Genomic DNA, 16899 nt, shown 5'->3' with positions numbered 1-16899 from the left:
TTTCACGTCAAGAAGTGCAATATGAGGTTCCAGCTTTAAAATTTTTACCTCTAACAACACTACACTCCAAGAATGGTAATCTATTCTTATAGCTAGATTTTGCACTTCAATACAAATTGTCACATCTTGGCTTGTGATATATGCATTCAGAGTCACAAGGACTTACAAAATAAAGGAAAATAGATAAACAAGCCATATTTATAGATAATATTAACATATATTATTTCATACAATTTAGATAGCTTTTATCTTCAAGTGGTCAATACTTATTCAAATCCCATTTGCATCCCCATAACATGAGCTCGCCATTCAAACAAAATCCATGAAATAAAAACATGGAGGGGATATGATATTAAGATCTAAATAGATAGAAACACGCCTTAGAGAGCGGGATCAAGAGCGAGAACTCCAGGTAATGGCTTTCCCTCTAGCAGCTCCAAGCTGGCACCACCTCCAGTCGAGATGTGGCTCATTTTGTCGGCAAGCCCTACTTTCTCCACAGCTGCAACCGAGTCACCACCTCCTATGATTGTTGTCACCCCCTTTCCACTAAGATCTGCCAACTTCTTAGCAATTGCCTGCAATAGAAAAACAAAAAGCGAATTAACATACACAAACAAATCATTTTAAGCTCTAGGGTAAACCATCTGACAACACAATTGATTTGTGAGCCTATTGATATAAAACATTCATATCAGTCAGTCCAAAAGTGGACTAATTGGTCGATCCTTTATTGTAAGCTCAATAAAAAGTTTGGATGATCAAAATACCATTATTGACCTGTGGAATTGATCTGGATCACCATTCTTTTTTTCAAAGAATGGCGATTAAATCACCATTTTTATCATTGTAGATTCAATCACCATGGTTTTTACAAAAACTGCGATTTTTTGAAAATAAAATCCGACTTTTCAAAAAATCACTATTAATCTTGATTTAATCAATGCTTTTTGGAAAAAATAACAGAATTGTTTTTTTAGCATTTTAAGTGTAATTTTAACATTTAATATATGAAATACATATTTTTTTATACTCCAAAAAATTATTTTATTTTTTAATTTATCCTATGTTTTCCCGACATAATCACTTTTTGTCGTAGGTCCCACAAGTGGGAGTACAGATAGTAGTAAGTCTAGAGCAACTCTCATTGCTGCACAAAATCACAAGAAAATTCTCTCAAAGAGAAAAATTTCCCTGAAAAAAATTCAAATCCCTTCACAAAAAGCAATGAATCATTGACAATTCATCTATCAAAACACGGAGACAAATAAGTTATGTATGACTCAAGAAATAGCACAAGATCTTGACCGTGTAAATACAAAATCCGATGGTTGAAATTTATTGTGGAGAAAAGTATCCTGGGGATGTGTATTATCGAGATCTTAAAAAACACAACCATTGGATGTGCTTGCATGGTTGGGATAGTGTTATTTCTCCAGTCAACGGATCATCCTCAAAAAAATCAGCTCATCCTAAGACTTTTTGCCCCATCAAAATTAATTTACAAACGGTAAAAATTGACGGTCCATGATTCTCCAATTTACATTTGATTGGGTTGGAAGGTTCAAAATGGGCTACTTTTTTTGTTTGGATAATCTCCTTGCCATATATTTAAGTTAATTTTGCAAATATGTAGAGAACACCTAAAATTGATTTTATATGTCAAGTCTGGCACCAAAGCATTGCCAGGCAACCACGTTAGTATTACTGCCTGCCTAGATCTTGGTTTAGGCACAAAAGTATGGAAAAGTGAAGCACTAGGCCTAGCATAGACATGTGGAATTCTCACAATTTGTTCAATTCTAAGTTACATACCTCTGTTCCAGCCGCAAACTTCTCAAACTCAAACACCCCCATAGGTCCATTCCAAATGACAGTCTTGGTAGTATCCAAAGATTCACTGAAAGTCTTGATGGAATCAGGTCCAATGTCCAATCCCATCCAACCATCTGGGATACTAGATGCTGGCACAATCTGCAATAATATCAAACCATAATTTTAACCTCATTGCAGAAATTCCCACAGTACTGATCATTGAAAAGGATAGTTTATTGTTTATTATCCATATTTTGAAGCAGAGCTAAACTGTCATTTTTTTAGTCCACAAGTAGTTCTTTCTGTATCTCCATGAATTAGGGCTTAAAATATGTTGAGATCTGAGTAAATCCTTATCCAGATCCGAAATTTGTATCCGGATCCATATCCAAATCCGACTTGGATCATATTATAGCTAAAACCATATCTGAACCATTTTGCTTTCACTAAATTCGGATCTGACCCGACCAACCGGACCGAATTACTTAATTCGTGTTGGTCAAGTCGGATAATTTTGGGCCGTGCATTTTTTGCAATGTTTATTTTCTAATTGCTATATTATTCTGTCTTACTATTATAATTCTTTTATTTGATAAGAATTCATCTTATATTAAAGTAGTAGCAAAAAGATATTTTGAAAAACATAAAAAATATAATTTTTAAAGTTATATATCATTTGGATCTAGGTGGATATAGGGATGGATCTAGATCCAACCCGCATCCGACTCGGATTAAGGGACATCAACCCAAATTCGTCCCTTTTTTTTCGGGTCTACCCCAAGGTTCATACCTGTTAAATTCAGATTCGGGTCACTTAGATTTTGGATAAAATCTGGCCCATTTTATGCCCTACCATGCATGCATCTGTAAAAACAGACGCACATGCAGAGACATACTTTCGTACATGTCAACATACATATACATAGTAAAAAAAAATCATTCCATTCAAGTAGTTCTGCTGAATTGAAAGCTCAAATAGTTATCCATAGATCGATTCAATTAGAAAAATTCTTTCAATCTGTTTTCTTAATTTTCAGGGTATAGAATTATAAAGCAAAAGAATGCACCTTGCAGTTAGCATCAGCAGCAAATTTGTCAGCGATGACTACATCGGTAGGCAACAAAAGAGACACCCCTTTGGACTTGGCTTTCTCCATAAGAGATGTAGCAAGATCGAGCTTGTCTTCCTCCACAAGGGAAGATCCAACTGAGAAACCTTGGGCCTTGTAAAATGTGAAGATCATTCCTCCCCCCAACAGAAGAATGTCAACCTTCTCCAACAATGACTCTATTACCCCGATCTTTGATGAGACCTTTGCGCCACCTACAATGGCAGCAAATGGCTTCTTGGGATTTGATACAGCTCCCTCAAGATAGTCAAGTTCCTAAATGTAGAACATAAGACAAAAAATGGCCTTAAATTCATGAAGAAATGATATACACTACAAACTAAGTTACAAAGTTGACATATAATATGATCCTCAACCGTCCATGACAGAATAAAATTACATGGAATAGAAAATCAATGTAAAGAAAATTGCAGATGTATAAAATTGTAAGGACTTTTCTAGCCTCAATCCACACTTGACGATGGTTAGGATAAATCGTAAAGCACGGGCTTTGAAGAGATACGCGAACGCCTTCACATAACTCATCCCATAATGATGAGGTTTTGCAGAAATGAAAAAACAATTTACATGGAGATAACCATATGAACAATACAAACATTGTTTTAAACTGAAGTGCACAAACTAAATATTATTTCTAATAAACAAAATCATGAAAGTTGATATGGGAAATTATCCATTTCCTTGGCCGCATATCATAGTCAAGCTAAGCAACTTTTTATCTCTCATCAGTGACCACAATTATTAACTTCAAACTGCCTGGATTCGACATGCGTTTTTTGCAATTCAGTTAGGTATGTCATAGTAAAACCTACCAATTTTCTTCTCTGTAGTGCCTTTGGTTCAGAAAAATATAAGAACAAACATACGGGTTATCATTTTCAAAACGTAAGCCTTTTTTATTCAAATCGTAAAAATTTAAGCTTTAAATTGTGAAGCATACTCAAATCATAAGATACACAAATAAGATTCAAAATATTTGGGTCAGAATTTGATTTGGTAATAAGATTCAAATTGTGAATTGTAGGATTTTAATAACATTGGAGCAAGTCCAGGCACGTTGGGTTGCTTTCACATCGCGCAAGTCTTTTACAACCAAAACTATATGCATAACTATGCATGGAGTTGTGGCTTTAAGTAAGTGATAAATCTACCTTGTTAAACATGTTACTCAGTTAATATTTCGTTCACACATTCTAGATATCAAATTTTGATGAATAACGTGTAGATAAACCCAGTCCAGTCCTGCTCTTTCAGTTAAAATTTAGTTTTCAGAAAGAGATTGGTACCAAAGTCAGGTATATACATCTTGATTTTGTAACGAGTATTGGTAAACTTCATTTAAAATGAAGGAGGGTTTTAGGCCTTTTAGTAGTCCTAACTAAGGCTTCTTGATGTAGAACGATGAGGGGAGATAAGAAAATGTGAGGTTTATGGAATTTGGTTTAGGATTTGGGCAACAATAGCAAAACGTTTCCAGTTAAAACATTTCGAAATTACAAGGTTGAGGGTATTAGGATTAGGGGAAGGTTTAAGGTCTTTGGGTATAGGGTAGATTAAGGATTTGAGATCGGGATTAAGATTAGGGTTAGGATAAGGTAAACGCAAAAGGTAACCCAAATCGTAGGATAGAGAAAAGGGTAAAGATTTGGAAAAGAGATTAATGAAATAAGGATTAATGAAAATGATAAAAGATTAAAGGTAGAAAAAATGGGTTAAAGAATGGTTAATGGTTAAGAGAAAGGATTAAAGGTTAAAAATTTATAGGGTAATGATTAAGGGTTGAGGTTTTTAGATTTCAAGAATCAAGAATTAAAAAAATCAAGAACGAGGAACTAAAAGAAAATCAAGAAAACAAAAAATATAAAAGAAAAATAATGATTAGAAGAATAAAGAACGAGTTTTCTTTCATGGAGTGAAGTGAGTTCTCCACCATTCTTCGTATAATTCCAAGAAACCCTTGGTGTGATTCCAAGATTCTATCTTTCTATCCCTTCCTCTCTTTTTTCTTCTAATATTTATTTTTCTTTTATACTCTTTTGTTTATTTGATTTTCTTTTAGTTCCTTGTTCTTGATTTTCGTGATTCTTGATTCTTGAAACCTAGAAATCTCAACCCTTAATCATTACCCAATAAATCTTTAACCCTTAATTATTTATCTAACCTTTAACCCATGTTATTCTACCCTTAGTCTTTTCCCATTTTCTTTAATCATTTTTTCATTAATCTCTTTTCCAAATCGTAACCCTTTTCTCTATCCTACAATAATTAAAATAAAATTTTCATTTTACCTTTTGTGTTTACCCTATCCTAATCCAAATACCCTCAATTTCAAAATGTTTTAATTGGAAACGTTTTGCAATTATCGCCCAAATCCTAAACCAAATTCCCTAAACCCCACATTTTCTTATCTCCCCTCATCGTCTTGCATTAGATTTTGGTATCAGAACTAAACCTATAATAGATAGAGATGGTATTGGAAGTCAAAACCAGATAAGTTTTACTTTCCAAGAAGTCATTTAGGGTATTGTATAATGATGAATATGAGAAAAACTTGATTTCCACCAATATTATTAAGAAGATTTTACAGAATGTTGAAAATAAGACTTATTGTGGTTATCATGATTATGGCTATGTTGTTCAGTTTCGTTAGGAAAATTTTATCCATGATGTTGAGTGAAAGGTGATTCCTCTAAAAGATTGTGATATTGTATTGGATCGATGTTGGATCTCACACATACAAGCTACGTTTGATGCAGAGTGAAATATTTTAAGTGTTAGTTTAGATAAACAACATTTACTCAAGGTACGTCCATAAAAATCAATTCCTATGATACCATCAGTCCAAGAGCAGATTGAAGCAAAGATAGATCAAACATCAGTTTTAGAAGATAGTGTGCCTAAAACTCTAAAATCAACACGAGAACAAGATCATGAAGTGGAAAATACGTCAAAAGAGCCTAAGGAAGATCTTTTGGAGATATCTACAGTTTTGTTCATGATACAGTTGTTCCATCACTACCTAAAACTGACCTAATCATTTCAAACGGGTACAATGGAGACTTTGCCAAGATAAAAGATTGTAATTTAAAGTTAATGGTTCAACACAACATCAAGAAATGAAGACTAATCTTCACCAAAAAGAATGAACCACAAATTGTCATGATCATTCTCAAGTACATTAAAACTCGAGGACGAGTTTCTCCAACCAAAAAAGAATAATGCATGTTAGATGCACCTATAATGATATTCAATTTTTTGAAACAGAATTGCCAAAAAATTGGTTAATTGACGGTATTCAGATAAAGATCCTATTTCCTTTCTGTCGCAGAACGCAACCGATAATGAGAATTACTACAATTTTATTTCTCCAATGGTGAAATCTTCTCAGTTAAAGAGAATTGATGGAGACATCAAAACTTAAAGAGTAGATTTTAATTTTTATTTAGATTTTTGTTTTAAGACTTTATTTTAATATTTTTTGGACTTATTTTGATGTTTTATTTGTCCATGATCTTAATATAATATTTAGGGGCAGTTTAGTAACTTTACTTTGTCTTTTATTTAAGTTTATTAGAATTTGAAAATTAGGAGAGAGAAATATATGAAAATTAGGTTTCTTCATTTGGTATTTTAGTTTAACTGGAATTCTTGATTTATTTTCTTTATATAGATTGTATTAGGGTTTTTTTTTTTTTAAATGAAGGAAGATTTGATGAATAAAGAACGAGTTTTCTTTCATGGAGTGAAGTGAGTTTTCCACCATTCTTTGTGTGATTTCAAGGTTCTATCTTTCTATCCCTTTCTCTTTTTTTTTTTTTTTAGCTCAAGTTTTTTTTTATTCATCATTGTTTAATAAAGAAAATAAATCAAAAATCCTAGTCAAACTAAAATACCAAATAAATAAACTTAATTTTCGTAACTTTCTCTCTTAATTTTCAAATCCTAATAAACTTAAATAAAAGACAAAGTAAAGTTAATAAACTGTTCGTAAATATTATACTAATATCATAGACCAATAAAACTTCAAAATAAACCCAAAAAATATGAAAATAAAGCCCTAAAACAAAAAATCTAAATAAAAACTAAAATCTATTTTTTAAGATTTAATGTCCCCATCACTTCTCCTATGTCATAATCAATCAAATGGCCCATTTTGACCAAGGAGATCTATTGGGTGTGCCTCGAGCAGTGGTTTCAACCATATACGTGCACTACACATGTATGGACAGTGGTCTCCCTCGGTCCTAATATCACGCGAGCACTACACTACTCATCAACCCAGTCGCACAAACAAACTGAAGTTTTGATCGCCAACTCTACCAAGGGCTGCATCCCAAGAATCACATTATGCAACAACACAAATAATGAACTTTGTGGAGATCATTGTGCGCTGGTTATTGAGCCTCTAAAGCGACCAAAAAGTTGTTCATGATCATCCGTTTGACGTGATTTTTGGGCTAAGACTAGCCCATATGAATTCTAATAGATGCTCCATTCTAAGGATTATATATAGGGTCAGGTTCCAATAACTCGTGAAGAATGGCTAATGGAAAGAACACATAATATTAAGTATCAACCATGTAAATACAAAATCCAATGATCAAGATTATCTTCGGGATGAGTATCTCTGAGATGTGTGGTATAATGATATGCATAAATCCTAGCTGTTGGATTTTGTGTTTGTACAGTCATTCTTCATGCGTTTTCACATGAATCATTCTTCATATATATATATATATATATATATATATGGGTCTCGTGCGGCACCCTACGCTTTACCTTACGTGTTTTGTCCTACATCGGCTGGAAGTTTTGGAATAGGCTCATTTTTGGTGAGGATGATCTCTATGGTGAGGAGATCATCCTCACCAAAAATCAGCCCATTCCAAAACTTCTAACCCCATCAAAAATGATTTTCAAAAAATGGACGATCCACGATTTTTCAACTTGTAAAATGGGGCTCGAAATTTCAGAATGGGCTGATTTTTGGTGAGGAGAATCTTCTAATCATAGAGATCATCCCCACCAAAAATCAGCCCATTCCAAAACTTCTAACCCATGTAGGACAAAACACGTAGGGTAAAGTGTAGGGTAAAGCGTAGGGTGCCGAACATTTCCCTATATATATATATATATATATATATATATATATATATAAAATAAAACACAACTAAGTTGCGACAGTTTTGTGTTTTTAAAGTTGGGGATTAATGTCCCATCAAAACTATAGTTTTGTGGTTGGATGAATGTCACATCGACCTACACCACACTTTTTTTTCTTTCTTTTTTACTCCCTCTAACTTTATTATATATCCTCTTTAACCCATTTTATTGTTTTTTTATTTTTTACCTCCTAACCTCAATTTGTTTTTGATAAGTAGATCGATTGTATTAATAAAGAAACTAACCAACCAAAGTACAACAAGAGCATACATTGCAAAATTAAAGTAAGCACTAAAGTTAACAACTAATTACTAACTATAATTTTTTTTAATAACAGTAGGGCCCACAAGCTATAGTTTTGTGAGGCCCACTTTATTTCCTTTACTCTTCACTCCTAATTTTACTATATTTCCTCTTTTACCCCTTTAACCTACTATATTGTTTTTCATCTTTTACACACTTTAACCTCAAAATTCTTTTAACAATATCCTTCCAACTTTATTTTTTCACGTTTACCCCTTTAACCCTCCTATCAACTATAATTTTGTGGGACACACTTTATTTCCTTTACATTTCACCCCTTATAATTTTTCTATATTTCCTCTTTCACTCATTTAACCCACTTTATTGTTTTCCATCCTTTACCCCTAAATTTTTTCAATAATACCCCCCCCCCCAACTTTATTTTTTACACTTTTACTCCCTTAACCCGAGAGAGGATCATATGCCTTAATGTTGATGTATGTGGCTCATATTGAGTGGAACACGTATATAAAGAATACAGGCAGATGCCGGCGTGAAGCCGAGGTGGAGAGTGGAGAGTGGAGAGTTTTGCGTTCTGAGCTTCGAACCCTCCCCTTGACTCCTAAGAATGACTCATGAAAAAAACACATGATCCCAACCCTTTAAAAGCAAAACCAATGGCTGAGATTTATCCACGGGATAAGTATCTCTAAGATTTGCGTTATCAAGGTACTAATAAATCTCAATACTTGGATTTTGTGTTTAAGGGTTCGGATCATGTGTTTTTTTCATGAATATATATATATATATATATATATGAGTTTGAAGTTTAAATTTTCGAAATGGGTTGATTTTTGTGAGGGTGATCTCCTCAACATAGAGATCATCCTCACAAAAAATCAGCCCATTCTGAAACTTCTAGCCCCATAAAATTAGTTACGGGTTAACGGTAAAAATTGACGACCCATAATTCTTTAATTTGTAAACCACTTTTGATGGTGTTAGAAGTTATAGAATGGGTTGATGTTTTGTGCGGATGATCTTTATGATATAAAGATCATACTCACAAAAAATCAGTCCATTCTAAATTTCCAACCCCTATAGAACAAAGTGATGCAGGACAGTGAGGGAAAAATAAGAAAATGAGGTTTAGGAAATTTGGCTTAGGATTGGATAAACCCAAAAGGTAAAATATATTTTTTATTTCAATGATTGTAGGTATGACCACAATCTAAATGAAAATGGCTAAAGGTTTGTAAGGTAAGGAAAGGATTAAGGGTTAAAGATTTGAAAAAGAGATTAATGAAATAAGGGTTAAAAGGGTTGAGGTTTGAAGGTTTCAAGATTCAAAAATCAAGAATCAAGAAAGGGGTTTCAAGAATAAAAAAAAACAAAAGAATAAAAAATGAAAAATAAATATTAGAAGAAAAGAATGTTACATTGGACTTACTTCAAAATGGCCTCACACCACAGCATTAATGGGAATATCAAATTCAAACTTTCTTTTTATTCATCATTCTTCATTTTAAAAAAAGAAACCCTAATACAATCTATACAAAGAAAATAAATCAAGAATCCTACTTAAACTAAAATACCAAATAAATAACCTTATTTTCGTAACTTACTCTCCTAATTTTCAAATCCTAATAAACTTAAATATAAGACAAACTAAAGTTACTAAATTGTCCATAAATATTATACTAAGACCATGAGCCAATAAAACATTAAAATAAATCCAAACAATATAAAATTAAAACCCTAAAATAGAAATATAAATAAAAACTAAAATCTACTCTACAATATTTGATGTCCCAATCAAAAAAGTCGTCCCCTGATCCCAACCCATCTATATAATGAAACACAATTGTAGGGCCCACTTTTGTGAGGAACAAACTTCCATCAAACTAGGATAAGCATCCCATCCAACTACAATTTTTGTGGGGCCCACTTTTTTGCCTTTCCTCTTCACCCCTCTAACTTTACTATATTTCCCCTTTTGCTCATTTAACCCACTTATTGTTTTTCATCTTTTACCTCTTAACCTCAATTTTTTTAATAATACCCGCCAACTTTATATTTTATCCACTTTTACCCCCTTAATCCCAAAGAGGATATCTGTGTCATAAGCACGAGTGAACTCTAGTATATCTATATAATAAAACACAATCGTAGAGCCTACTTGTGGGGGATAAACGTCTTATCTAGCTACACTGGAGCCTTTATTACCCATTTTTCAATAATACCACCTCTAACTTTACTATCTTTTGTCTTTCACCCCTTTAACCTCAAAGTGGACCCCGCACCTATGTCCCCTTTTTCAATAATAGCCTTCCAAATTTATTGTTTTTCCTCTTTCACCTCCTAAACCCAAAGAGGATGCCCGTGCCTGTAGTGTATATATATACACACACACTAATGAATAGCTGTAACTACTTTTAAAGGAATGTGAGTAGGAACACGCAAACCACCATACCTTCTGCATAAGGAAACCAGCAACAGCAGGTTTCAAGAACTTGGCGACACCCTCTGTGGAAGCATGAGCTCTGTGAGCAGTTCCAAATGCATCATTAACATAGATGTCTGCCAGAGAAGCTAGCTTCTTTGCAAATTCAGGGTCGTTCTTCTCTTCCTCCTTGTAGAACCTTACATTCTCAAGAAGTAGAACACCTCCTTCTGGGATCGCAGCCAGCTTTTGCTCAACTTCCCCACCAATACAATCATCTGCCATCTCAACCTATTCAAGGTAATTAATGGAATAAATAAAGGACATTTATCCAGTAGGAATGCTGAAGAGTGAAAATTGAGCTCAATTTGAGGGTAAAGGAAACGCACCTTGACTCCAAGGAGCTCTGATAGCCTAGGTACAAGAGGTTTCAAACTGTACTTGGGTGTGACACCTTTTGGGCGACCCTGGAAAGCAGAATCAAATAAAAATAATTATGTAAGCTCTCGAGTGTAATAGACATTAAAACCACGGAGAAACCATGTGATAGTGGAGAAACAAAATACAAGTACACATGGGAAAATTTAGCTTCAAACGTCGTGTAGCACATCACATGCTCACTGCAAGCAATCCGGCTACTATATTTCCTAATTTTATGATACCAATTTTTATTCATTGTCTCATAAAAAGAGGAAAGGTAACCAAATCCACTACCATGGTTTTTCCTTTTCTTTTTTTTTTTTCCTTATCAGGACATTACAATAGTAGCAAGCATGATTTTAAAATCATACATCATGATCAATAATAATGGATCCTTAGTTGTATTTCTTATATTACATATGAAAATTTAAACCCCTGCAAAAAGAGCCGTTAACAGTTATCCCAGTTATAACGTTACTATCGTGTTAATATCATTCTTATATCTGACCTTCTATGAAAGCTTAAGGAACATTTCTCTAATATATTTCCTTATACAGGAAAAATTTTGACGTTTTGGAATTTTCAAAGAATTTTACTAAAGGGTATAAATTATTTTTACTAAGGGGAAACTTATCTAAGCTTCCATGCATGGCCTTATCTTATTAATTTTCTAGGATAAAGTATGCAGTAAATCAGATTTTATTATATTTTTTCACAATATAGTAAAATATTACGAAAAGTACAGCGTCATAACAGCTGTGATAACCCTTACTGTTTTCTTTTCCGTATTTTAGACCTTGACTACAAAAGACAACAAATACTAACCTCATTTTAGTCATACAAAATGTGCTAACCATAACTACCAGAAACTACCAAGATATAAGGTCCCATACAAAACGCAAGATTTAAGGCCTAGAACTTAACATAACTTAAAGAACAGAAACTAACAAAGAAGAGAAACAATACGTTATCTATTGAAATACACCAATACTTACAGTAATAGAGGGAAGCAACAAATTGTAAACCACAATCTTTAAGGTGATCCCAAACACTCAAGAAAAGATTACATACATAGCTCTTTCATTCGATGCCTATACATACAACTAAAATCTTTATAAGAATTTGACAAGTGGACTTGAGCCTTGATTAAATCCAAGGACTTGAAGAATGATTGACTTTGACAAGAGCTGAGGAAAAATAATACGGACTTGAAATCTTTTGGAACAAACCAAAAAAGCAAATCAAACAATAAAATCACAGAAAAAATCAGTTACAAACTATGTTATTTCAATACTTAATGGTTCATATCTGCAACAGCCCCAAGTACAAGCAAAATGCTTTCTAAACAAGATACAATAAACAATACAAGCAGAGACAGAGAGAGGGAAAAGCAGTCATGCTAATATGAGTGCCAGTGAAATATATGAATGTGCCCACAACAAAATGGAAGCCAAAGATCATAATTAAATGACCATAAAAAAATAACTAACTCATAAACTTGGTACGAAACAACTATAGATATCATTCATATATAGATACTCCCAAGTTATATTCCAGCTTACAAGGACCATATGTATAGCAGTTTGGATCCAACCATGTAGTGAATCATGCTCAATATGATATTTATTTTGACAAAAAAAGAAAAAAACAACAACAACCCATTCTAAACATAACTATCTATATTTTACTCAAATTTATGGTTTAAATAAACAATCCAAATTTTCGAATACAATTTAACTTTATATGGTTGAATGCATATTGGGTCCCTCAGGCTGACATGGACCGAGACAGATACGAAATATTGACCCTGAAACACTGAATGTTTCGGAATGTAGAGAGTATCATATTTCTCTGGACCAAAATATTCTATCATATCAAAGGAAACAATAAAAATCAGAACTTTTTCAATCTATCTGATCTGATGATGAAAAAAATATAACATTTTCAACCCATCTGATGTCAGATCAATCAAACATAAGTACTCGATTAAAGAAAAAAAAGAACTCAAAATCAATTACGGATCTGTTTGGATGGACATTTATGTAACAATCAAAAGAGACCTAAAACGCTTCTGTAATCAAAGAGATAATAATAAATATAGATAATGCTTACGAGATGGCTTGAAAGGATAACTTTGGCTCCACGATCCATCAAATACTTGATCGTGGGAACTGCAGCTCTAACCCTAGTATCATCCGTGATGTTCAAGTTTTCATCCAAAGGAACGTTGAGATCAACCCTAACCAAAACCCTCTTTACCTTCAGATCAGCCTCCTTCAGATCACCAACACTCTTCTTCGTCGCCATTAATGGACTTTTTTAGATCGAAATCTCAAGAACAGAAAATCAACAAACGAGAGATCAATCGAAAATCAAGAACAGATTAATGATCGATTGAACTTTCACAGTAAAAAAACGAGATCTGAGAAGCCGGAGAGGAGATGTAAATGGAAGGAGATTTGCGGTAAGATTTAGCTGCTAAAGTACGCACATCGTGTGACTCGGATTTATCCGTTAGACGCTCAAGTCACGTGTGACACTGCTTTAGTGTACGCCTTGTGCGCAGGTTACCGTGGGCGAGCTAATGAATAAGTTTACGTGGTAAAACTTAAGGGATGCGCTACTGGCACCTATCATTTTTTCTTTATGCACCCGTTCATTCAAAGAAGGGCTTAAAATGGGTCGGATTTTATTTGGAATCCGTGTGATTCGAATCCAAATCTAGTGAGTTTGGTTCTTTCAAGTATATCCAAATTAAAAAAAATAGGTTGGATATGAGTTGATGTCCCTTGACCTGAGTCGCATACGGGTCCATCCCTATATCTGTTTAGATCTAAATGATATATGACTTTGTAGGTTATATTTTATATTTTTCAAGGTATTTTTTATAACTAATAAATGTTGGGCATAGTGGCTAAGGCCTCCTTCAAAAAAGAAAGAGGTCTTCATTTTCAATCACACATTTTGTTATTTTTATTGAAATAACCTTGAACAATTAAAAATTATCTTACCCGAATCAATTAATTCAGTCGAGTCAGATCCATATATGGATTTAGTTAAAATAAAATAGTTCGGATATGATTTTAGTTAGTAGGATCCAAATAAAAAATTCGGATATGGATATGGATATGGATATACTCTTATCTGGCTCGAACCCGACTCATTTTAAGCCTTAATTCAAAGTTAAAACGATGGGAAAATTACTTAATAGTCCATGGTGCTAAATTTTCTTTGAATTTAGTCCTTGACTTTTGAGGGTTATCAAAATAGTTCATTTAATAAATCCATCTTTTCAAAACTGTCCATGAACCCCCATTCTAGACATTTCTCAAGATTGAAATGTCGAAAATGCCCTAACCATTCAAATTAAAAAAAAAAAATTTCTAAAAAAATTGGATTTCTGACATCTCGATCAAGTTTTGTAGACTCCATTCCGATGAAAAAGATTTGAAAAGGAAGAAGAAACCATTTGCAATGATTTTTTAAAGTATTTTAAAGATGTATGTAAAAATTAAGATTTTTTCAATTGTTTTGCTTCTTTTTTGGATGAAAATCGATTAAAGGTAGTTCTTTTGGTTTGAAATCATCTACACAAGTCATTATATCAAGTTTTAAATCGATCTTTCCATGTATTTTAATTAGGAAAACTCGAAAAAATAAAATTTACAGCGTTGAGGCCAACGATTTTTATTTTTTAATTCAATATTATTATTGTCGATGTCGACATTTAAAAAAAATGTATTGTTGAGGTCACCAATTTTTTTATTGACGAGGTCGATAGTGTTTTTTTTTTTATTTTTTTTTATTGGTGAGGACGACAATAATTAAAAAATAGGTGACCTCAACAATAATCTTTAAAAAAAATTATTGACCTCGAACTGTAAAGCCCATCCGATTTCATTTTTTCAAGTTTTTCTGACTAAAATACATGAAAAGATCAACTTAAAACTTGACTTAACAACTTGTATAGATGATTTCAAACCAAAAGAACCATTCTAGATCGATTTTCATCTATAAAGGAAGCAAAACAATTTAAAAACTCTAGCTTTTACATACATCTTCAAAATACTTTAAAAAATGAAAAAAAAAAAAAATACCCCTTGAAAATGCCTTCTTCTTCCTTCTCAAATCTTTTTTCATCGAAACGGAGTCTCCAAAACTTGACCGAGATGTTGGAAATCCAATTTTTTTAGATGAAAAATGGTGAATTTGAATGGTTAGGGCAATATTGACATTTCAATCATGAGAAATGCTAAATTGTGATTCAAGGATTGTTTTGAAAAGAATGATTTACTAAATGGACTATTTTGATAATCTGCAAAATTCAAGGACTAAATTAAAAGAAAAGTTAACTCTAGGGACTATTAAGTAATTTTTCCTAAAAAGATCAATGAAACGATCAAATTGACCTTAATTTAAAAAAGGCAAAATTACTTAAAGGTCCTTGGCAAAGGGTTTTCTTTTGTAATAGTCCTTGAATTTTGGACTGTAGTTTGATAGTCCATTTAGTAAACCATTTTTTACCTTAATGGTCCCTCGTTATTTCCGAGCTCACCATTTTATTGTTGAGCTCTCTACTTTTTATTTATTGTCGAGGTCAACATTTTTATTGTAAAGCTCACCACTTTTTATTTATTGTCGAGGTCACCACTTTTTATTGTTAGGATAACTTTTTTAAATAAAAAGAAAACAAGTTCAAAAATGACCCTTACATCCCTAGGTCACTATAAATACTAAAATTAGAAAATTTTACATATTTTTATTTCTTCTCCAAGAACAAACCCTAAATAAAAACCCTAGCCTCTTCTCCACCTTTTACCTTAGTTATCATCTACGTAAAGCTTATGTTAGGTTTTGGCGTAGAAGAAAGAATTAGTCGGTTTGGTCATAAGCTTCAACAGGAACCGAAAAAGCAGAGCTTTCGACCACATTCGAGAGTAAAACATCCAACTAAATTCGATTTTTTTTCTTTCTTTGTAAACTTTTTAACTTGGATCTAAGGTAGAGAACTTCTAGATCTTCTTAATAGTCATAGTTTTCAATGCATATTAGTTTTCAATTTAAAACTCTATATTTTATTATAAATTAGGAAAAAACTATACATTTTACAAAATTCATGTTTATAAATAGTTGTTTGGTGTGTTTCTTTTTGGATCTTGTTTTGAAATAAAATTTTGGAGAATTGGGTGAATTTGGGGTAAAAATCGCAAAAGAAGGTAACAAAACCTTTCCGCTGGGTCAACCCACAAATATTCGATTGATCAATCAACAAAACTCGATTGACCCACCCATTGCCCTATGAAGAAGTACAAAATGTACTCCTCTTGGGTTCGAACGACCTAAGGAAAACTCGATAGACCTACCTCCCACCTTAGTCGACCGACCAGTTGTCCCATGAAGAAGTAGAAAGTGAACAATTCTCGGGTTAGGTTGATCCAACAAGCTCGATTGACCCACCTCCCACCTCAGTCGACCCATGTACAAAGTGAGAATTCAACACTTCTCAAGTTTGGTCGCTTGACTTTGTGCAAATTGACCAGGGTCTAAAAAGTGATTTTTAGAGCCCTAATTATATAGATTTTATCAGTAAATTATACACTAAACCCTCTAATTAGATATAATTCATTGTTAGTCCATATTTATTATTGATTTCCATTACATTATGTATTTCAGACCTAATTGCGA

At 33.0% G+C, this 16899-nt stretch overlaps 1 protein-coding gene across 1 annotated transcript; it reads right to left on the bottom strand.

Moving 5' to 3' along the window:
- Positions 1-180: 180 nt before the first annotated feature.
- Positions 181-13744, bottom strand: LOC147388213 (phosphoglycerate kinase, cytosolic). The gene is made up of 6 exons (XM_086420203.1): positions 13327-13744; positions 11184-11261; positions 10825-11085; positions 2883-3200; positions 1816-1974; positions 181-578 (listed from the first exon to the last, which is right to left on the bottom strand). The coding sequence occupies exons 1-6, from the start codon at positions 13519-13521 to the stop codon at positions 381-383; spliced, it is 1209 nt and encodes a 402-aa protein (XP_086276329.1). The 5' UTR covers positions 13522-13744; the 3' UTR covers positions 181-380.
- Between the last annotated feature and the right edge of the window lie 3155 nt (positions 13745-16899).

The sequence above is a fragment of the Akebia trifoliata genome, chromosome 13, assembly GCF_017979445.1.
Source record: "Akebia trifoliata isolate Shusen 1 chromosome 13, ASM1797944v1, whole genome shotgun sequence".
Lineage (NCBI taxonomy): Eukaryota > Viridiplantae > Streptophyta > Magnoliopsida > Ranunculales > Lardizabalaceae > Akebia > Akebia trifoliata.
The sequence above is the reverse complement of the archived record's forward strand: the minus strand, read 5'-3'. Positions and strand labels throughout refer to the sequence as shown.

Coding starts and splice junctions, on each gene's coding strand:
- LOC147388213 (XM_086420203.1), bottom strand. CDS start 13,521: ATGGCGACGAAGAAGAGTGTTGGTGATCTGAAGGAGGCTGATCTGAAG. Junction 3,201..10,824: donor CTGGTTTCCTTATGCAGAAG/GTATGGTGGTTT, acceptor TTCTACATTTAG/GAACTTGACTATCTTGAGGG. Junction 1,975..2,882: donor CTGCTGATGCTAACTGCAAG/GTGCATTCTTTT, acceptor ATATTATTGCAG/ATTGTGCCAGCATCTAGTAT.